The 16,789-nt window shown below is 43.4% G+C and overlaps 1 protein-coding gene across 1 annotated transcript in view; it reads left to right on the plus strand.

Moving 5' to 3' along the window:
• SMG6 (SMG6 nonsense mediated mRNA decay factor) overlaps positions 1-16,789 on the plus strand; it is a 204,626-nt gene that overhangs the window by 94,701 nt on the left and 93,136 nt on the right. Inside the window, exons 11-12 of the mRNA XM_080924041.1 lie at positions 2,403-2,519; positions 5,093-5,261. Of these exons, the coding sequence (XP_080780167.1) occupies positions 2,403-2,519; positions 5,093-5,261 (286 nt within the window). The remainder of the gene's footprint in view (positions 1-2,402; positions 2,520-5,092; positions 5,262-16,789) is intronic.

Below are 16,789 nucleotides of genomic sequence, written 5' to 3' on the forward strand. Positions count from 1 at the left end.
CTGGGAGTGATGATTTATTCTAATCTCACAGACTGTTACCACTTCCTTACTGCCTGCCACAGTTGTATTGTAAAGAGTCACATTTGGGACCATTGGGCATCTGGAAGGACGATGGAAAAACCACAGTTGAAGGATTGCTCCCCTTATGCTATTCATATGTTGAGCCCTTCTGAGCAGCAGCTGGCTTCTTACATCTAGAACTTTGAAAGTGCTTATGGGTAGGCATTGTGTTCTCCAGTCATTCTTGCTCCTATGGTGAAGACTTAGGAATAGCTATGCTTGTGTAGTGCCTCCTGGAGTAACTTACTTATTTAGGTCCTTGGCAAACTAGTAAGCTGACAGGTCAAACAAAATGCAGGCAGGGACAGAGATCAACTGTGTGGATAATTATCCTTTTAACACTTGGAGGTTGAGTTTTCCTGTGTTACTGAGGGGATTATCAGATTAGCTGCTGCCAAAGCTAGTGAGTTTTGGCCCCTGTGTCCATCTCCCTGTGCATATTCCCCTCTGAGGCTAAAGTTGGACTGCGGCTTCTGGCATGTTGTTATTGCCCTCAGAACTGGATGTTGAAGAGATCACTGATAGTATGTAGGTAAAGGCAGGGATGTGGGAGTATTATGAAGGTCTCACCAAAGACTGACTGCCCATCAACAGAGTGGCTCCCCAAAGTGACCTAAAACTAGGAAGAAATTAAAGCCAGGATGTAAGAGTGAGAAACTAGAGTGCTGCCATTAGAAGCCAGATTTACTGTTTTTAACCATGGGTGGAGGGAGTGGGGGAGGCTAATAGTGATCTAGTACATTATGTAATAAGCATTGTTTTCTACAAAAGTCATTCATTCAGCAAAAATAATGTGTTTGTGTGTCTCATGTGTGTTGTGTTAGGATGAGGAATGTAGAGGGCCTAGGCCTAAAACCAAAGTTAGTGATCTAAGAATATAAGTTGTGAATCTGTTGTTGATTGTGTTCCTGCTGATGAAATAAGGTTTTGGTACTATAAGCTTTAGTTACATTATCAATAGGTAACTAAAGCAGAAACTCCGTAGCTCCAGCTTATTTTGTGCACTTTGAGGTAATGGGGCTTAGGGAAGTATTGTGATGAAGAATGTATGCAGGTGGGGGAGGAATCATGGTTCATCAGTGGTATAGAGGGGGAGGGATTATGATTCATCGGTGGTATAGCCTATAGTGAGTTGCTTATGCTCTGCTAAATAATAACCTATACCTATGCTCATACTAGCAACTTTAATTAATCTTGGTGGTCACTGAAAAAAAAAAGGAGGGTGGGAGGTACTTATGATCTAAATGCATTCATAAACAAAGTTACTCAAGAATAAATAATGTTTTTGAAAGAAATGAAAGGGGCTGGAGTCTGGGTTTGGGGTCACAACACCTGTACTGAGGCCCACAGTGTTCATAACTTTCAGAGGATCTGACTCCCTTCTGGCATCTCCAAGCCCTGGTCATGCACATCATCTGCAGATTTACATGTAAGCAGAGTACACATAAAATGAAAATTAAGAGATAGTTAAAGAAAAATTAAAAATAAAAAACATGAGAATAAGAGGGGGACTTATTGGGAACTACAAGAGATTCAGAGGGACTGGCGAGGGGAGGGACTGGCGAGGAGTACTAGAGGATAAAGGGAGAATATACTCAAACTACATATGTACATGTATAAATTATCAATGAATTAAAATAAAATAAAAATAAAATTAAAATAAAATTTAAAATAGGATACAGTTGAGCTAGTTATGTTAGATTTCACCTTTTTCAATGCTCTAACCTTGAGCATTCTAGAAAAGAAAGTATCTTTCTGGTATTGCCTTCTTACATGCACTCTATTTGCTAGAAATATCTCACACTGTGTACTCAACCTAGGGGCCGGAGAAGCAGCTCAGTGGTTAAGAGCACTGGCTGCTCTTCCTGAGTTCAGTTCCCAGCCCCTACTTGGCAGTTTACAATTGTCTATAACTGTCCAGTTCTGACACCATCACACCATTATATATAAAATTAAATTATATATATATATATATAATATATATATATTTATATATATAATATATATATATATTTATATATATATAAAAGAAGAGCCTAAAATTGTATTGTGTTAAGTTTATGTAATTAGTGAGTGGTACATTTAAAAATAATAAATTAAAATTTTTTAAAGACTTACATAGGAGATCTTGTGATGTTATCAGGCACTTTTCTGTGTTCACGGCATGCTGGTAAGTGCTCCATATATAATACAAAGTCATATAAATCTACTTCAAGAGAACTTACTACCACTTTACAGAAAGGAAAGAAAGCTGAGCACTGTGGTTTAGGGGCCCCTCCATAGGGCAGCGAAGTGGCACTTGGCCCCTAGGGTATGATGGACTTTCCTTTGCTTCTTTGCAGACTGTTTCTCAGAGGAATGTCGTTCAGTTATCCAGGAACAAGCTGCATCCTTGGGCTTGGCTATGTTTTCTCTACTGGTCCAGCGCTGCACATGCTTACTTAAGGACTCTGCCAAAGGTAAGCAGGAGGGCCCCTGGCCACTGGGTTTCCCGGGTGCTTAGATTTCTCCCAGCTCTCTGGTATTCTTTCTTCCAACATGTCCTTCTCTTTTTTGGTTACCTTAACCAATCTATCTAGGTCTATAGTCTGATGGCCCGTCAGACCTTCTTTCCTCTTTATGGCTCCTTCCTTTCCTTTTTAACTCATCTTGCCTGTGGGCTATTATGCGAGATCTTTGTTTGTTTATTGGCGTTGTTTTCATTCATTCACTCATTCATTTATAGGCAGGGTCTCTCTTAATGTGTGATCCTTGCTGATCTGGAACTCTCTATAGACCTGGCTGGCCTCAAACTCACAGAAGATCTATTTGCCTCTAGGTGCTAAAATTAAAGGCATACACCACCACACCTGGCTTTTAATGTGCTCTTTTATCTTTAAAAAGACCTGAAAAGGGACTGGCGAAATGGTTCGGTGGTTAAGAACACTGGCTGCTCTTTCAGAGGACCCAGATTTGATTCCCAACACGCACATGATAGCTAACAACCATTGGTAACTCTAATTGAAGGGGATCTGATGCTATCTTCTGCCCTCTGAGGACAGGAATGCAAGTGGTTCACATTCATATGTGCAGGAAAAAAACACCTACACACATTTCATATAAAAACAAATAAAAAGATCTGAAGACTACATAATGAGTCTTCCCTTTCATTTTCCTATCTCCACAGTGCAAGGGACTGAATCCGTTTCTTTATGTTTTCATAATTTTATGTTTTTATGCTTTTATATTTCTGTCTTTGATATATGGTAACTGCTATACCCACCGTGGGCTATCTTAAGCTCACTGAACTTAGCAGGTGCTACTAGACTTTTCCTTGAGGTATTTATACCAGATCCTTTATATTTTACCTAGAATTCTACCTTAGGTCATTGTAGCCAAGAAAGGTAGGAGTAAGATATACCTTCTACTTAGTTTCTGTATCAGTATTGGAGAGCAGGACTTCTCCCTCTGCTATTCCATTATACCAGGGTTGAGATGCCTCCTGTTTCTAGAGTTGCCTTTTATTCAAGGGTAGGAATAATTTATTTTGAAACAATTTTACATTTACAAAATAGTTCAGTTTAGTGGCTTATGACCATAAGCCCGGTGACTCAAGAATTCTTAAGAATCCGGGTCATTCTTGGCTATATGTAGAGGGAGTTTGAGATCAGACTGGACTACATGATACCCTCCCAAAACAAAAATAGGGCCAGCAAAATGGCTTGGTAGGTCTCTCTCACACACACAAACACACACACACACACACACACACACACACACACACACACAGAGTAATAGTAACATTTAAATAGATAAATGCAAAATACTTTTAGATATGCTTTTTCTAGACTTTCAGGTAGTTAAATATTTTACCATGTCTTTAAACATGCCCATGCATGCTTATTGTTTTTGTTCTGAACCATTTGATCATAAGCTACAAGTGTGATGGCCCTTTGGATCTAAATACTTGACTTTGTATTTCTTCACATTAAGGACGACATCTTAACAGTTAACAAGATTCTGAGGACTAAGGGTATATTCAGTGGTAGAGTACAAACAATAAACAAATGAGAACAGTTGCCAAAATCAGGGAATCAGGGCTAGAGCAACAGCCCAGTGGCTAAGTGCAAGTTACTCTCGTAGAGAACCTAAGTTTTCTTCCCAGCACTCACATTGCTCACAACTGCTTGTTACTCCAGCTCCAGGGCATTTAAATTTCCTTCTGGCTTGCAAGGGTACCTGCACTTTTTTGTTGATACCCACATATAGATACACCCCAGTATACATAATTAAAAACAAAATCAATTTAAAAAACAAAAATAGAAAATCAGTGTTGATATAGTACTATTATTGAGTATATAGGCCTTATTCAATTTGTACTTATTTTTCTGATAATGTTTTTTTGTTGGGAAAGAGGCATTTAAAGTCACTCTGTAGCCCAGTCTGACTTTAAGCTCCAAATTCTCCTGGCTCAGCCTCCTGAATACTGGAATCACAGGCATGTGCTACCAATGCCCAACTTTGACAATATTCTTTGGGCTGCAGGGTGGAGTTGAAGGGTTCTACCCTAGGCTCTAGTCCAGGATCACACACTGCATTTAAACACTGTATCTCTTTAGTCTCCTTCAACCCTTTGTTCTTCTTAACCTTGACATTATTGAAATACAAGGCATTTATTTTGTAGAATGTTCCACAATTTGGGTTTTTCTGATGTTTCCTTCTGATTAGATTCAAATTTTGCAATTGTGGCAGGAACTCTGATGCCATCTTGGCACTGAGCTAAAGGGATTCTGAACAGTGAACTGGAAGCCAGAGTGGAGACTTATGCTGGACCCCAGGTGAAGCAGAAGCATGTGTCTTCAGGAGAAAGCCAGCTTACTGCTTTTCTCTTTGTCCTACTTTCAAAGTCCCCAGAGGTGCTGGTGCATGTCATCACCTTTGAGTCCGACTTTCCTATGAACTACTCTCTCTGCTAAGAGTTTGCTGCTGTCCCAACGTGAAAGCTAGGTTTCACTCAGCATCTAGGCCCAGTTCTCATGCTTTGCCTCTGCAGCTCAGATGTCCTCTCCTGAGGACCAAGAGGACCAAGATGACATCAAGGTATCTTCCTTCCTCCCGGACCTGAAGGAGCTGCTCCCCAGTGTGAAAGTCTGGTCAGATTGGATGCTTGGCTACCCTGACACCTGGAATCCTCCACCCACATCTTTGGATCTGCCCTTGCAGTAAGTTGGCTTGCCTTCCACACTGTTACAGTGGTTCGTAGTGTTCCTGCCTGCCCCCTGGCACCCCTCTGTGCCTAGTCTGTTTCCTTTAACCAATACAGCTTCCTTTTTTCATTTTCATTTGAGGCTTGAGTTTTTCATTCCCTTATCACCTGTCTTGTTCCTGATGTTGTAGGTTTTTCTGGCCTGTCGTCTGTCTGTCCTTTCCTTTACCTTGGCCTCTCCCCTTTTCTCTTGCTCTATGGCTGTGGCTTGTTGTCTGTCCTTGTTCTTACTTTCCCACCTTTTCATTTTGTTGATGTTAAAACTGCTGATGTGTGTGTGAGACTTTACCTCCCTGTTTTAACTGATCTCACTTCTGTTTGTTACCTTCATCTTTGTTTGTGGCATTTAATGTGTGCTGAGGATGAGTGGGTACATATCTTTCTTGCTTTTCTGTTCACTCATTCCCTGTCTTCTTGCCTTGCCCTCTATGTAGTGTCTCTCAAGGTATCTGTTGGGGTAAGGTGTATTGGTCTGAGGATATGCGATTTTTTTGTAGGTGGTCTATATAGATCTGTGTGTTTGTAGGGCAACAATTTGGTGGGTCTTATTGTTGTTTCAGAATAGTAGTAAAACATATAATGGAATTTGCCATTGTAACAATTTTAATGTTTAAGATTCATTGCTATAAATTGCGTCCAGAGTTATGTATAATCAGGTGTGTTCTTTCTTGCCTGTGTTTGGGTTCAGTCTACAAGCTCTGCCAGTCAGAGTACTATCCTTGTGTGTCTGTGGATCTGTGTGTTATAGTGTCTGTCTGCACCAAGTATAAAGTTCTGTATGTTTCTATTTCTGTGTGGTTGTCTGTCTAAGGTCAATTCAATGTGCCTGTCAGTGACTGCCTATGTGTCTGTGTGTATCAGTCTTGGCTATATGTGTTATATCTGTGTGATATGATTTTGTCTGAGCCTCTACCCATTTGCATCTGTGATTTTTGTGTCCTTAGGTTTGCATTTGGGTTCATACATTTATCCCTGTTGCAGTCTATTCTGGTGTCTGGATCTATGGCAGTATTTTTTTTTCCTTTTAGATTTATTCATTCATTCATTTATTTTGTGTGAATGCTTTGCTCACATGTATATTTATGCACCACATATATGCTTGGTACCCATAGAGATTAGAAGAGAATTGGATCTCCTAGAATGGTAATTGTGGATAATTGTGAGCTGCCATGTGGGGCATTGAAAATTGAACCCCATGTCTTCTGCACAAACATTAAGTGCTTAGCCACTAAGCCATCATCTTTCCAACACCCAAATATGTTCTTGAAAGCCCATGCCTTTGCCCAAATTTACACATTGATATGATGTATTTCTTTATTTGATTGCTTTTGTGTGCTTCCTTTGTCCCGGACCTGAAGGAGCTGCTCCCCAGTGTGAAAGTCTGGTCAGATTGGATGCTTGGCTACCCTGACACCTGGAATATAAATGCCTCTGTTGGATGAGGAGTCTTTGTATGAAGATTTGTCTGCATCTTCCTGTCTGTCTCTGTGTGTCCAAGCTTGTTTCTACTTGCCTTTTTTGTCTCCCTTTATTAGGAAAATAAACTGCTCCCACCACCCAAGAATGGTATACATTTTAAATGGTTTGGGGGAAAAAAAATCACAAGAATACAAATTCAAACTTTAAAAAATTACATACAAGTCAGATTTCAGTAATGTTGTATGAGAGCAGAACCAGGCTTGTTTGGTTTTGGTCTATGGCTACATTTTTATATAAGAGCGACAGAGCTAAGTGTTTGCTACAGAGACTATATAAGCCCACAAAACCTAAATTACTGACTCTACAGACCTGACCCTCTATCTCTCATTCTTTCATTTCATGTCAGCACAGTAGTATCTGCATGAAGGCATCATCTCTTATTAGTGTTCTCTCTCTCTCTCCTCCTTCTTTATCTCTTCCTTCTTCTTTCCCTCTAACTCTGGATCTTTCTTTATGTCATTGATTTTTCTCTCTGATCTACACGGCACTCAGGCTCTGACTTTTCTCTCCCCATAGGTGTAGCAGTAAAAGCTACTTCAGGTTCTGGGAACTACGTGGCTGTGTGATTTGTGTTTTTGGAACAAGCATAGGTACCTAGTATTTCATTATTCATGCCAGAGCTCTTCTCTGGTAGAAAGAAACACTAGAGGGTAGAGCGTGGACACCTTGGCTACTGCTGGGAAATGAGGAAGGGAGTTTGTCTGGGTTGGCTGCCAGGCATGTATATCTCCTAGACTCATGGGTGACCCACAGAGAGAAGGCTGCAGCAGAGATTTCTGGTCAGTAGTTACTGAACTCTCTGTGTGGGCTGTGTAGTCTTGACTCTTCGCCTACTTTCCTTCTAAATTGTTTCCTTGTACCTCACCCCAAGAGGCACCCCTGGACTCCTGCTTTCTCTGGTTCCTCCCTAGCTCGAGCTTTGTGACTGTGTGGACAGTGCTCCCAGCATCAGACAGCTCACATACTTCCTGTGAGCCTTCCTAGGTTTCCAAAATGTGTTCCAGACTGGAAGTCTCAAGAGCAGGGTTGAACCCTGAGTTGGGCAGCTGGAGCCTCACAAAAGAACTAACAGACCTGCTGGCCAGGGGCAGCTGTTTCCCAGCAGTGATCCCTGAAGAGTTAGTCTGTACAGTCTCAAATTTTTAGGCTATTAATCTGTAATGAGGGCGAGGCAATTTGCAATTTGGGGGGGAAATAGCTAGGAAAAGACACAACTTTCTAAGTATCTACACCACTGCTTCTGATGTATGAAGCCCTGAGTAGGAAAAGACACAACTTTCCAAGCATTTACACCACTGCTTCTGATGTATGAAGGGCCCCTGAGTAGTCTCTTCTTCTCACAGGAATAGGGAAGCAGACCATCAGTCCCTGGAGGTTAAGTCTTTCTGGGTCACCTCAGCCCACATCCATAGGTCCCTTAGTTCTGGGCCATCAGGTTGTTAACCCTTCTGTAGCTCTTCTCCCTTCATCATTCTCTCCTCCTCCTCCCTTTGGGTTTTGTTTGGCTTTGGAAATGCAGTGCTTATACAGGAAATACTGGGCTTCATTTGCTTGAGGTCCTGAGCCTGTTTCCCCTTTGGATGTTGGAACAAATGATCTACTGCTGACTCTGTATGCCCATTTTTGGACAAGGACTCAATCTGAGCTGGACACATGGTCTAAGTCATCTCCAGTAGAACTAGAAGGGGTTGGGACACATGAATCCTACTTGCTTCACTTATTCAGGCTTCTTCACGGGGAAAAAACAAATCTGACCCATTACCATATTGAATTTGCCTTCCCAGTAAAGAAGTTTTTGTAGCTTAAGACATTCACACTTGTGAATCCAGGCAGAAAATATGTCAGTGTAGTCAGGATTTGGGTTCCCTTGTTCTTGTGTTCTCACTCCCCCTCCTGTCACCTCCACTCCTCTTCTTTTCCCTCCCCTCCCTCCCCTGCTCCTCATCATGATCAGCAGCTGACTGTCTCCGGAATGCAAGTTTAAGTGTCAAGCAGCAGTTGCTGTCCTTGGGCCTGACCCCAAGGCATGGTCATATAAGGACTAAGTTCAGCAGAGCAAACCTGGTGTGACTAACACTGCTGGTAGCTCCATTTTTTAGTCTTAAGACCTGAGCATTATAAAAGGTGGATTGAGAGTTTTACTTTTTCTCTTTTCTAGGTTTTTCCTATAACTAGCTACTGGGTACTCCCAGTAAATACTATGCCTGATATCATTGACAAGCTTTGGTGGCTCTGTTCCTTTCAAACTTGTGTCTTATAGTCATCCATCCAATCTATGGACATCTTTGGTTATTGAGACCAGGTTTTGCTCTATAATCTAGGCTGACCTTGGAACTCACTTTGCAGGCAATCCTGCCTAACCTTGAAGTACTGGTATTACAGGTATGAGTCACCAGACGTGACTTTTACGACGTCTTCTTTTGAGACCTTAGGGAATGACATATCCTAGATAGTTCTGTAGAGGTCAGAACTATAACACCCCTGACACTAGAAAGTTCCTTCTTGCTGGTCTTCATTTTGAAAGATTTAGGAACGCTCTCCGGGGAGTAAGAAGGAAATGGCTTCCACTTACTGCCGGCCCTTTGTGTGCTTTCATTGGTCCTTGCCTGCATTTCTTCTCTGCAAAGACAGAGTTCTGTAATCTTAAGATAAGGTGGCTAGATAATCTATAGTTTTCTTTTGCATTTCCTCTAGAAAATGCACTTCCAGATGATCCCTCCAACCTGTTGGACCCTTAACTTCATCCCAACTCCTTCATTTGTGCCTTCTCTCCTTGGATGGTTAGAGATTCATGGCACACAATCCTTCACTGTCCCAAGGGATTCCCAAGTTCACCATTAGTTTTTTTGGTTCTCTCCTCTTTACCTGTGTTTATCTTCTTTCTAGTCAGATTTACTCTTCCTAGGTAGGCACATATGGAACACTAATGATGATGGTGGTGACAGGGTCTCATTACTCTTGAAGAGCTGACAAAGGAAGCTTCCTTAACCACAGTGGCATTTAGTGGTCTAGAGTCAGCATGTAGGTAAAGAGACTTCACTTGGCTCTGTTAGGAGATGTGATAGAATAGCTTCGTGTTCCAGGAGATTTTTGGGGCAGGGGCTTTGTAGTGGGCTGTGGCAAGTGGCTTCCTTGTCCACTATAAAAGACAGTATAGAGGGTTTGGGTCATTTTAGAACAGACTTCAGCATTTGGAGGGACCACCTACATGACTGTCAACTAGCACAATTTCTTAGCTCTTCTACACTAGGGCTTTTTTGAGGCAGGAAAAGCAAGCAGCTGCTTTCTACTTCACCAAGTGACCATGAGGAAAGGTGTTAATGTCAGCCGATGGAAGAAAAGCTGAACAGCAGTCTTCCATGAACCCAGACATAGGAACTCCTTGTATCCCAGGACCCTGGGCAGAGCCAGGGCAGTGGGACAACCTACCTCATTTCACAGTCTCTGCCGAAGCCAAATCTTCCCTCATCTTGATCTCTAGTTCTCAGTAAGTGAAAGAGTCAGGGGACTCTGAGAACATCCAAACCTAGCCCAGCTGTGGCAGTTGGTTTATTGCTTTCAGCTGGTACTTGAACCCAGGTCCTGGTCTTGGAGGCTTTCCCAGGTTTAATCCCCAGAGCTTTCTCTGCAGCTGTATGACACTGTGCTGACCCCGAATGAGGATAGGAAAATAGAACCAGTGCCAAGCCAGAGTCTCTTTTTCATTTGGAGTCTGGCTGTCTGCCCATGACCAGGGTTACATAATGGGAAACATAGCTGGGGCTCTGGAGAGCCCGCGTTTCACCAGGCTACTCAGACCTTCGCATTCTGACGCTATATATCTTCCTAATTGTAGCTCGGATGCATTTATCACACTGTTGGATTGGAGTACTGTTTTTTTTTTTTTTTTTTTTTTTTAATCTAGAAATTCCTGGACTTGCTGCTTTTCCATTGCTTGTCCTATATAGTCTGTGGGTCATACTTGAAAAAACATGTAGGGAGCCTTCTGAGGCTCCCTCATCAGAGAGAAAAGGGGCGTGTCCTCGGGGACCTCACATATGTTGGCCTTGTAAATGAGATAGGAATTCTTGACTTAAAGAAACAGCTAGTTCGTGCATCCTCATAGCCAACTTTGAACGACAACTAATCCCAAATCTAATCGGCAGCCTTTCAAGGACGCTTAAGACGTCTTCCCAAGGAGCATTTTAGGAGGTCACTAAGTAATAGTCCATCAGCACTTCCCTGAAGGAAGTGCTGGTGACTGTGGGAAGCCCCTTTGCTACCCTGGCTCCCCACCCAGTCTCCCTGGCTCCAGTTTGGGGCGTCAGCACTGTAGCCTGGCACCAAGGGGTTCCTCTTCCTCCAAGTGCTGAGTGTGGGGCACACATGATCTCTCCCATGGCAGAAGCCTCTGTCTTCTCCCCACTCCTCCCACAGGACTCCTTGTGAAAGAAAGGGGTGTTGGTCTAAGGCTTTAGTCTGACCTTGCAGGGTATAACAGCTGACCCCAGGGAGAGACTTTCCAGCACTAGGCTAAGGTTATTTGGGTCCAGTATATGCTAAACTGAGAGGACGTGTTGGAGTGGTTACAGCTAAAAGTTTGGAGAAGCAGGAACCGTGAGAATCGGCACCAGGGAGGCCACCAAGGGCTCCTCTGCTCAGGCCATGGAGATGTCAGAATCCCCTAGGGGCTGTTTTTCCCAAACCCAGTGCTGATGGCTTTAACACACCATAGTGATGTTACAGAGGCTATACATACGAGGATGACTCGAGAGAAATGAAATAAAATAAGGCTATGACCTGAATGAGTATGGGGAAATGACATAGGAGAAGAGATTAAAGTTACTGACTGTAGGCCTCTTGCCACACTGCCTAGTAACATGGAGAAGCTTATGTCCTTTCTGTAGTGCAGCTTCAGAATCTGTTTTGCTCTGCTAGACAGAACTGATTTAGGGCTGAGAACTTTCTCAAAGGACCCAGTTGACTTGCTTTTATATGGACTATGATTGTTGAAGGGACAATCTTCGACTAGGTTACCTAGTACGCATCTCTTATTCGTGAAGCAAGATACCTTGCTGCTCGACTTTCCTCCTAGAATAGTGATCTCTCTATTTTGGCAACATCTAAAACACAAATTTTGTGGTTCCTGTATCTCAGTGAGAGAGATGCATCTCTACCTTTATAACCTACTGTAGTTCCCAGCACTGAAGTTCCAGAACTTATCCCACTACAGTCTTTTGACAGACCTTACTAACTTCTTGTGCCCAAATATTATTCTTGTAACACCTCTAGATTTATTAGGTTTAGATCCATTTCTGCGACTAGCTGCTTATACCCTGCCGTTTTTTGCAGTTGAGGAAGAAGTATTCCAGGGCAACCAAGGACTTAATGTTGTCTGTTGATCCAGAGAGTTGGGCTCCCAAAGGGAAATACAGATAAAGCAGATAACGTGCGTTTTTGAGCATTTGCTTGCTAGTTTTTTTGCCTTCCCTGTGAGTTTGTGCTCAGTGGGCTTTTAGCTTCCTTGAACCTACTTTCTATACCACCTTGGCTGTTTCCAGATTTCTTCACCCCAGGAACCCAAAACCCAACTTGTTTCCCATCTGTACTACCTCTCTGATCTTCCATAGCTCTGAAACACAATGCAGGGCTTCTTCTCACTCAACTCTTTCCGGGTTTGTTCTGCAGCTGTGGAGTTTGAATGTTAGTGTTTAAACAAGCTGGTATTACACAGGAAATGGCCACCTCCACAGGCCCCTGCAGGCTTGTAACATGGGGTCATTGTACTTGATATTAATCACCAGTCAGCCTATTCCTCCAGTAAAAATATGAAGAATTGTGTGAATGCTTAGTCTTCCTTGGTCTTTCTAGAGAAAGACGGACTGAGCCCTGATCAGACCATTCTAACCTGTTGCCCTTCCTTAGTCCAGTCTGTTGGAGCTCTGGCAGATAGCAGACCTGGCTTTCTTCCTGCGTTTCAGACAAGGAGATGATGGGCATATAGTTGTATAGCAGCGCCTCTGAGAGAACTATAGAAACACACACACACACACACACACACACACACACACACACACACAAACAAGCTATGGGCTCACCTGCGAGCAAGCTTCTTAGTTCCCTGGACCGAAGCATTTTCCAATGCTGTTTGCAGAACTAACCCCGGCCTGAAGGGTTAATCTGATTCCCCAAGTCAATATCCTCCCAACAACTAGCCAAGAGTGTGTGTTGGTTCATTTCTGTGAAATGTGTTTCCCCAGTCACCTGGGCTGGCCTGGGCTGCATTGTATCGGCCAGCAGCTGCACTGTACTCAAACTGACAGCTACATTAAACCTTGGAATTCTGAGGCAATAAAAAGTAAATTAACTCTTTTTTTTTCCCCCTTGCTGGTAGGGTAAGTAAATGCATGTCTGTAGTAAACCTTGGTACTGAGTGCATACCTCTAACTAGTCATTGCTGGTCTGTCTCAGGCTAGGATCTGGCATTCAGACTACAGCCAGGGATCTGCTTTCCTGGTGTGTGGTGTGTTCTTTAAGGTTGGACTAGTGGGTCACTTTGCAAATGCTGATCCCTGAACACTAATCACACCCAGCTTCAGAGGGACTCCACTGCCACCATTCAAGGGAGTCGTAAATGGGTTTACTGAATACAGTTTCATAATCTCTGGCTGACTTATGTCTGCTTGGTGAAGAGAACCCTAACTTTAGTGGGATTTTTGTAAGTTCTGGTACATCCCCCAAATGCAAGTTGAACCAGAAGAAGCCAGAAGGATTTGTCTGAGCCAAGCATAGGACCATATACCTATGATCCCAGCAGTCAGGATCACTGAGGCTTTGAAGCCAGTCAGGGCTACATGGTGAGTTCCAAGCCAGCCTGGACTACAGAGTGACTCTTCACACTCTCCTACCCACCTATAACCTTCAGTCTTCTTCTCAGCAAAAAGCTGGATAGGAATGGGTGGCAGAAGAGCTTGACTAAACCCCACCTGTTCTCAAGTGTCTTCAAGCTCTGCATAGCCATAAGGATTTTATTTTGTGCCTTTCCACCAACCGTGACTCCTTGGAGTCCAAGGGCTACTGTGAGGTGAAGATTAAATGACACTTCTTATTGGGATAAGAAAGAAACATGGGAGGAAAAATAAAAGATGTCCCCCTACTACTTAGACAGGAAACTGTTCACCCATAGAATTTACCTCTCAACCCTTTAGCACAGTTAATGTAAGCTTCCAGAAACAACAACATCCTCTCACAGGCATTAGCTTTTCAGCTCAGGCCTCTCACTTGGGTTTTTGGAGAACCTCTTCTTGTTATTGTTGTTGTTAGTTTGTTGATTCTTATTTCCCACACCTTTGTCACAAGTTGGCCCATGGGTACCAACAAGTCAGGTTGACCTGACTGCAGGAGTGACTTTTCATTGAAGCATTTTTTTATATCTCCTTGATTCTGATCAGTCTAGCTTGACCCTTGGACTGCTTTTATTTATATTTCTGACTTGGGAACTCAGGGCACTTCCTATGCCTTTGGGCCCCAGCTGCTGCCTTACAAAATCAACAGGGTAAGAACTCTCATCTACCTTATCACTGCAGTGTGTTATAAGGTTTTGGCACAAGGTGGGTGGTAATGGGCAAAAGATAGAGGTGGGTAGGAGTCCCTAGTGATGATCAGCAGTCTCTGGGAGGAGTCAGTTTGGTTTATCTGAGCCTTGGGGGACAGGAGAGCATGGTAATGAGAACCACATGGTACCACATATTTCTTCTTCTTGGATCCAAGATGGTAAGGGTGGGAGGATGAGAGGGATGTGGGGCCTCCCACTGAGGAAACTGTGGGTGATTTTCTGCCGCCTCTCTCTGGCTGGGGATACTGCTGCCCACGCCCTCATCCCTAACTATGTCCTCAAGCAGCCTTGACCTGTTTAGCACCAACCATGACCTCCAAGCCAAGAATTCAGATGGGAGACTTTTCACCTTCTTCCTTCTCACTGGCGTTTTTCCTGTTTATTTTCCAAATTGCTGCTCTGCAGCCAAGCAGTGCCTGTTGGCCAAAGCTCACCACTCTGTGGGATCAGACTCAGGCAGTGGGCTCAAGTGGCCAGCAGGGCACTGGGGGAGGAAGCAGGGAACTGGAAGAGCCTCCCTGTGTGTCTCCCATGGGCAGCACTAACCTCAGAGGCAGCCCTGAGCAGCCCTATCACATCCGGTGCTTGTCTCTGCAGCCGGACCGGAGGATAAACTATCAGAGCTGTGGGGCAGTGCATCATTCCTCTTATTATTTTCTTCTCTGCAGATGGGGTCGTGGAAAGTTCAGTTCCTTTTAACCCTCAAAGTTCTGTTTATTCTACAGCTGGTAGCCTGAGTGCCGCGTTTCCCATTACATCACAGAGGAGCCCAGGCAGAGCTCTGCACAGAAACGTGTTGCAACTGTTTATTTTTTTCCCATATTTAAACTTTTCTGACAGCCAAACTCAGCTGAGCCAAAAGATGGAGCTTTGTGAATGAGTCTGCTTGTTGGTGTCCATGCAGAGGGCTTTAGAAAACTCACATCTCTCTGGTGATTCTTCCCTAACGTGTTCATCTTGCTAGGCAAAGCCTGGAAAGTGACTTGGTTCTGCAATACACGTGTGTTGATTATGTGCCGTTGTGTGATTAATGGGACTATGTTCCGCCTGGTTCCCAGGACGCTCTTGAAAACAAGATGTTTCATTTCATTGCCTTTTCCTAGTATAGTGATTTCAGTAAATAAACCACCTCAGCCTCCTTCCACCTGGAGTCAGTGAGGGAGTCCCCATCCCTCTCCCTAGTCTACATTTTCCCCCAGCTTCACTCTTTCCTGTCATCTTGGAATGGGAGTTGGGGGTTGAATGGTTTAGGTCTCTCCCTACCCTGTGGGCTCATGGACAGTACCCCTGGGAGATTTCAGAACAGATGTTAGAACTTCTTGGCATAGTGCCTCTGCGTACTCTGTCTCTCCTGCGGAGTTTGTTGTTGTTGTTGTTGTTGTTTTGTTTGTTTTTTTTATAACATTCCTAACATCTTACCATCTAGAGGATAGGTACCTCCTATTTCAGTCTCCTGGGTTAGAAGCGTTTCTGGAGGAGAAAGTCAAGTCTGTAAACTTGGCAGGCATTGTCTGCAACTACAGTTGAGGCTTACCTAGGCAGGCAAAGTTTAGGAGATGGTTAGAATCCACCAAACAATCTGAGCAGCAGTGGGTGATGGCATGAACTAAATGAACCTTCTTTCTGTAATTCTACCTTGGAGTTTTAAGTGGAGAGAGAGATCTTGTAGTTTTAGTGTTTCTTCTCAGGTGCAGGTAGAACCTGGTGATGTGGGACTGTGGTAACCAAGCATCCTTGTTTATGTCAGACTAGGGGACTAAAGAGATGTGAAAATTTTAGTGCTAAAACTTGGACAGTCCCAGGATGGTTAGTCATTCTGTGTCTAATGTACAAGTGAGAGAAGGAAGAAGGCGTGGGACAGCCAAGATAGTATTGAAGTGAGCAAGAAGTTTTCCCTTCCAAAGCAGACCTTGGCAGGACAGGAAGGGGGATTTTCTTGGACATGTATTATAAAGTATCTCTAAGAGGGAAACCTATGTGACTACACAGTGTGACTATTCCCTATGTATCTATGGCTAAAGGAAAGAAGCTATTGTCCAGTTTCCGTCTGTGTGGCATATACTTGACTGTGCAAGAGCAGGGACTTCTGAGAGCTGCCTTAGGCACTGGGATTCTAGACTGTTTAAAGTGTTTCATCACACTGTCTAGAAAGGTGACAGGAGCTGCATTAGGCAACTAGTTCTCAAAATTCTTTTTCCTCCTTGATGGTTAGGATTAAAAGTCAATTTTACCTTTACCTAGAGCAATACACACACCTCAGACGGTGACTGCGGGCACAACTTCATGTTGCATTTTTGATATTTCTTGGCAGCTGCCAGCCAGCCTTTGCAGCTTTTGTTGCAAGTACATTTCTGTTCCCAAAGCACAAAGAACACTTTCATCGATCTCTTTAGAGCTGTTCTTTCCTCATC

The sequence above is a fragment of the Micromys minutus genome (assembly GCF_963924665.1).
Source record: "Micromys minutus genome assembly, chromosome: 10".
In the NCBI taxonomy this organism is placed as follows: Eukaryota; Metazoa; Chordata; class Mammalia; order Rodentia; family Muridae; genus Micromys; species Micromys minutus.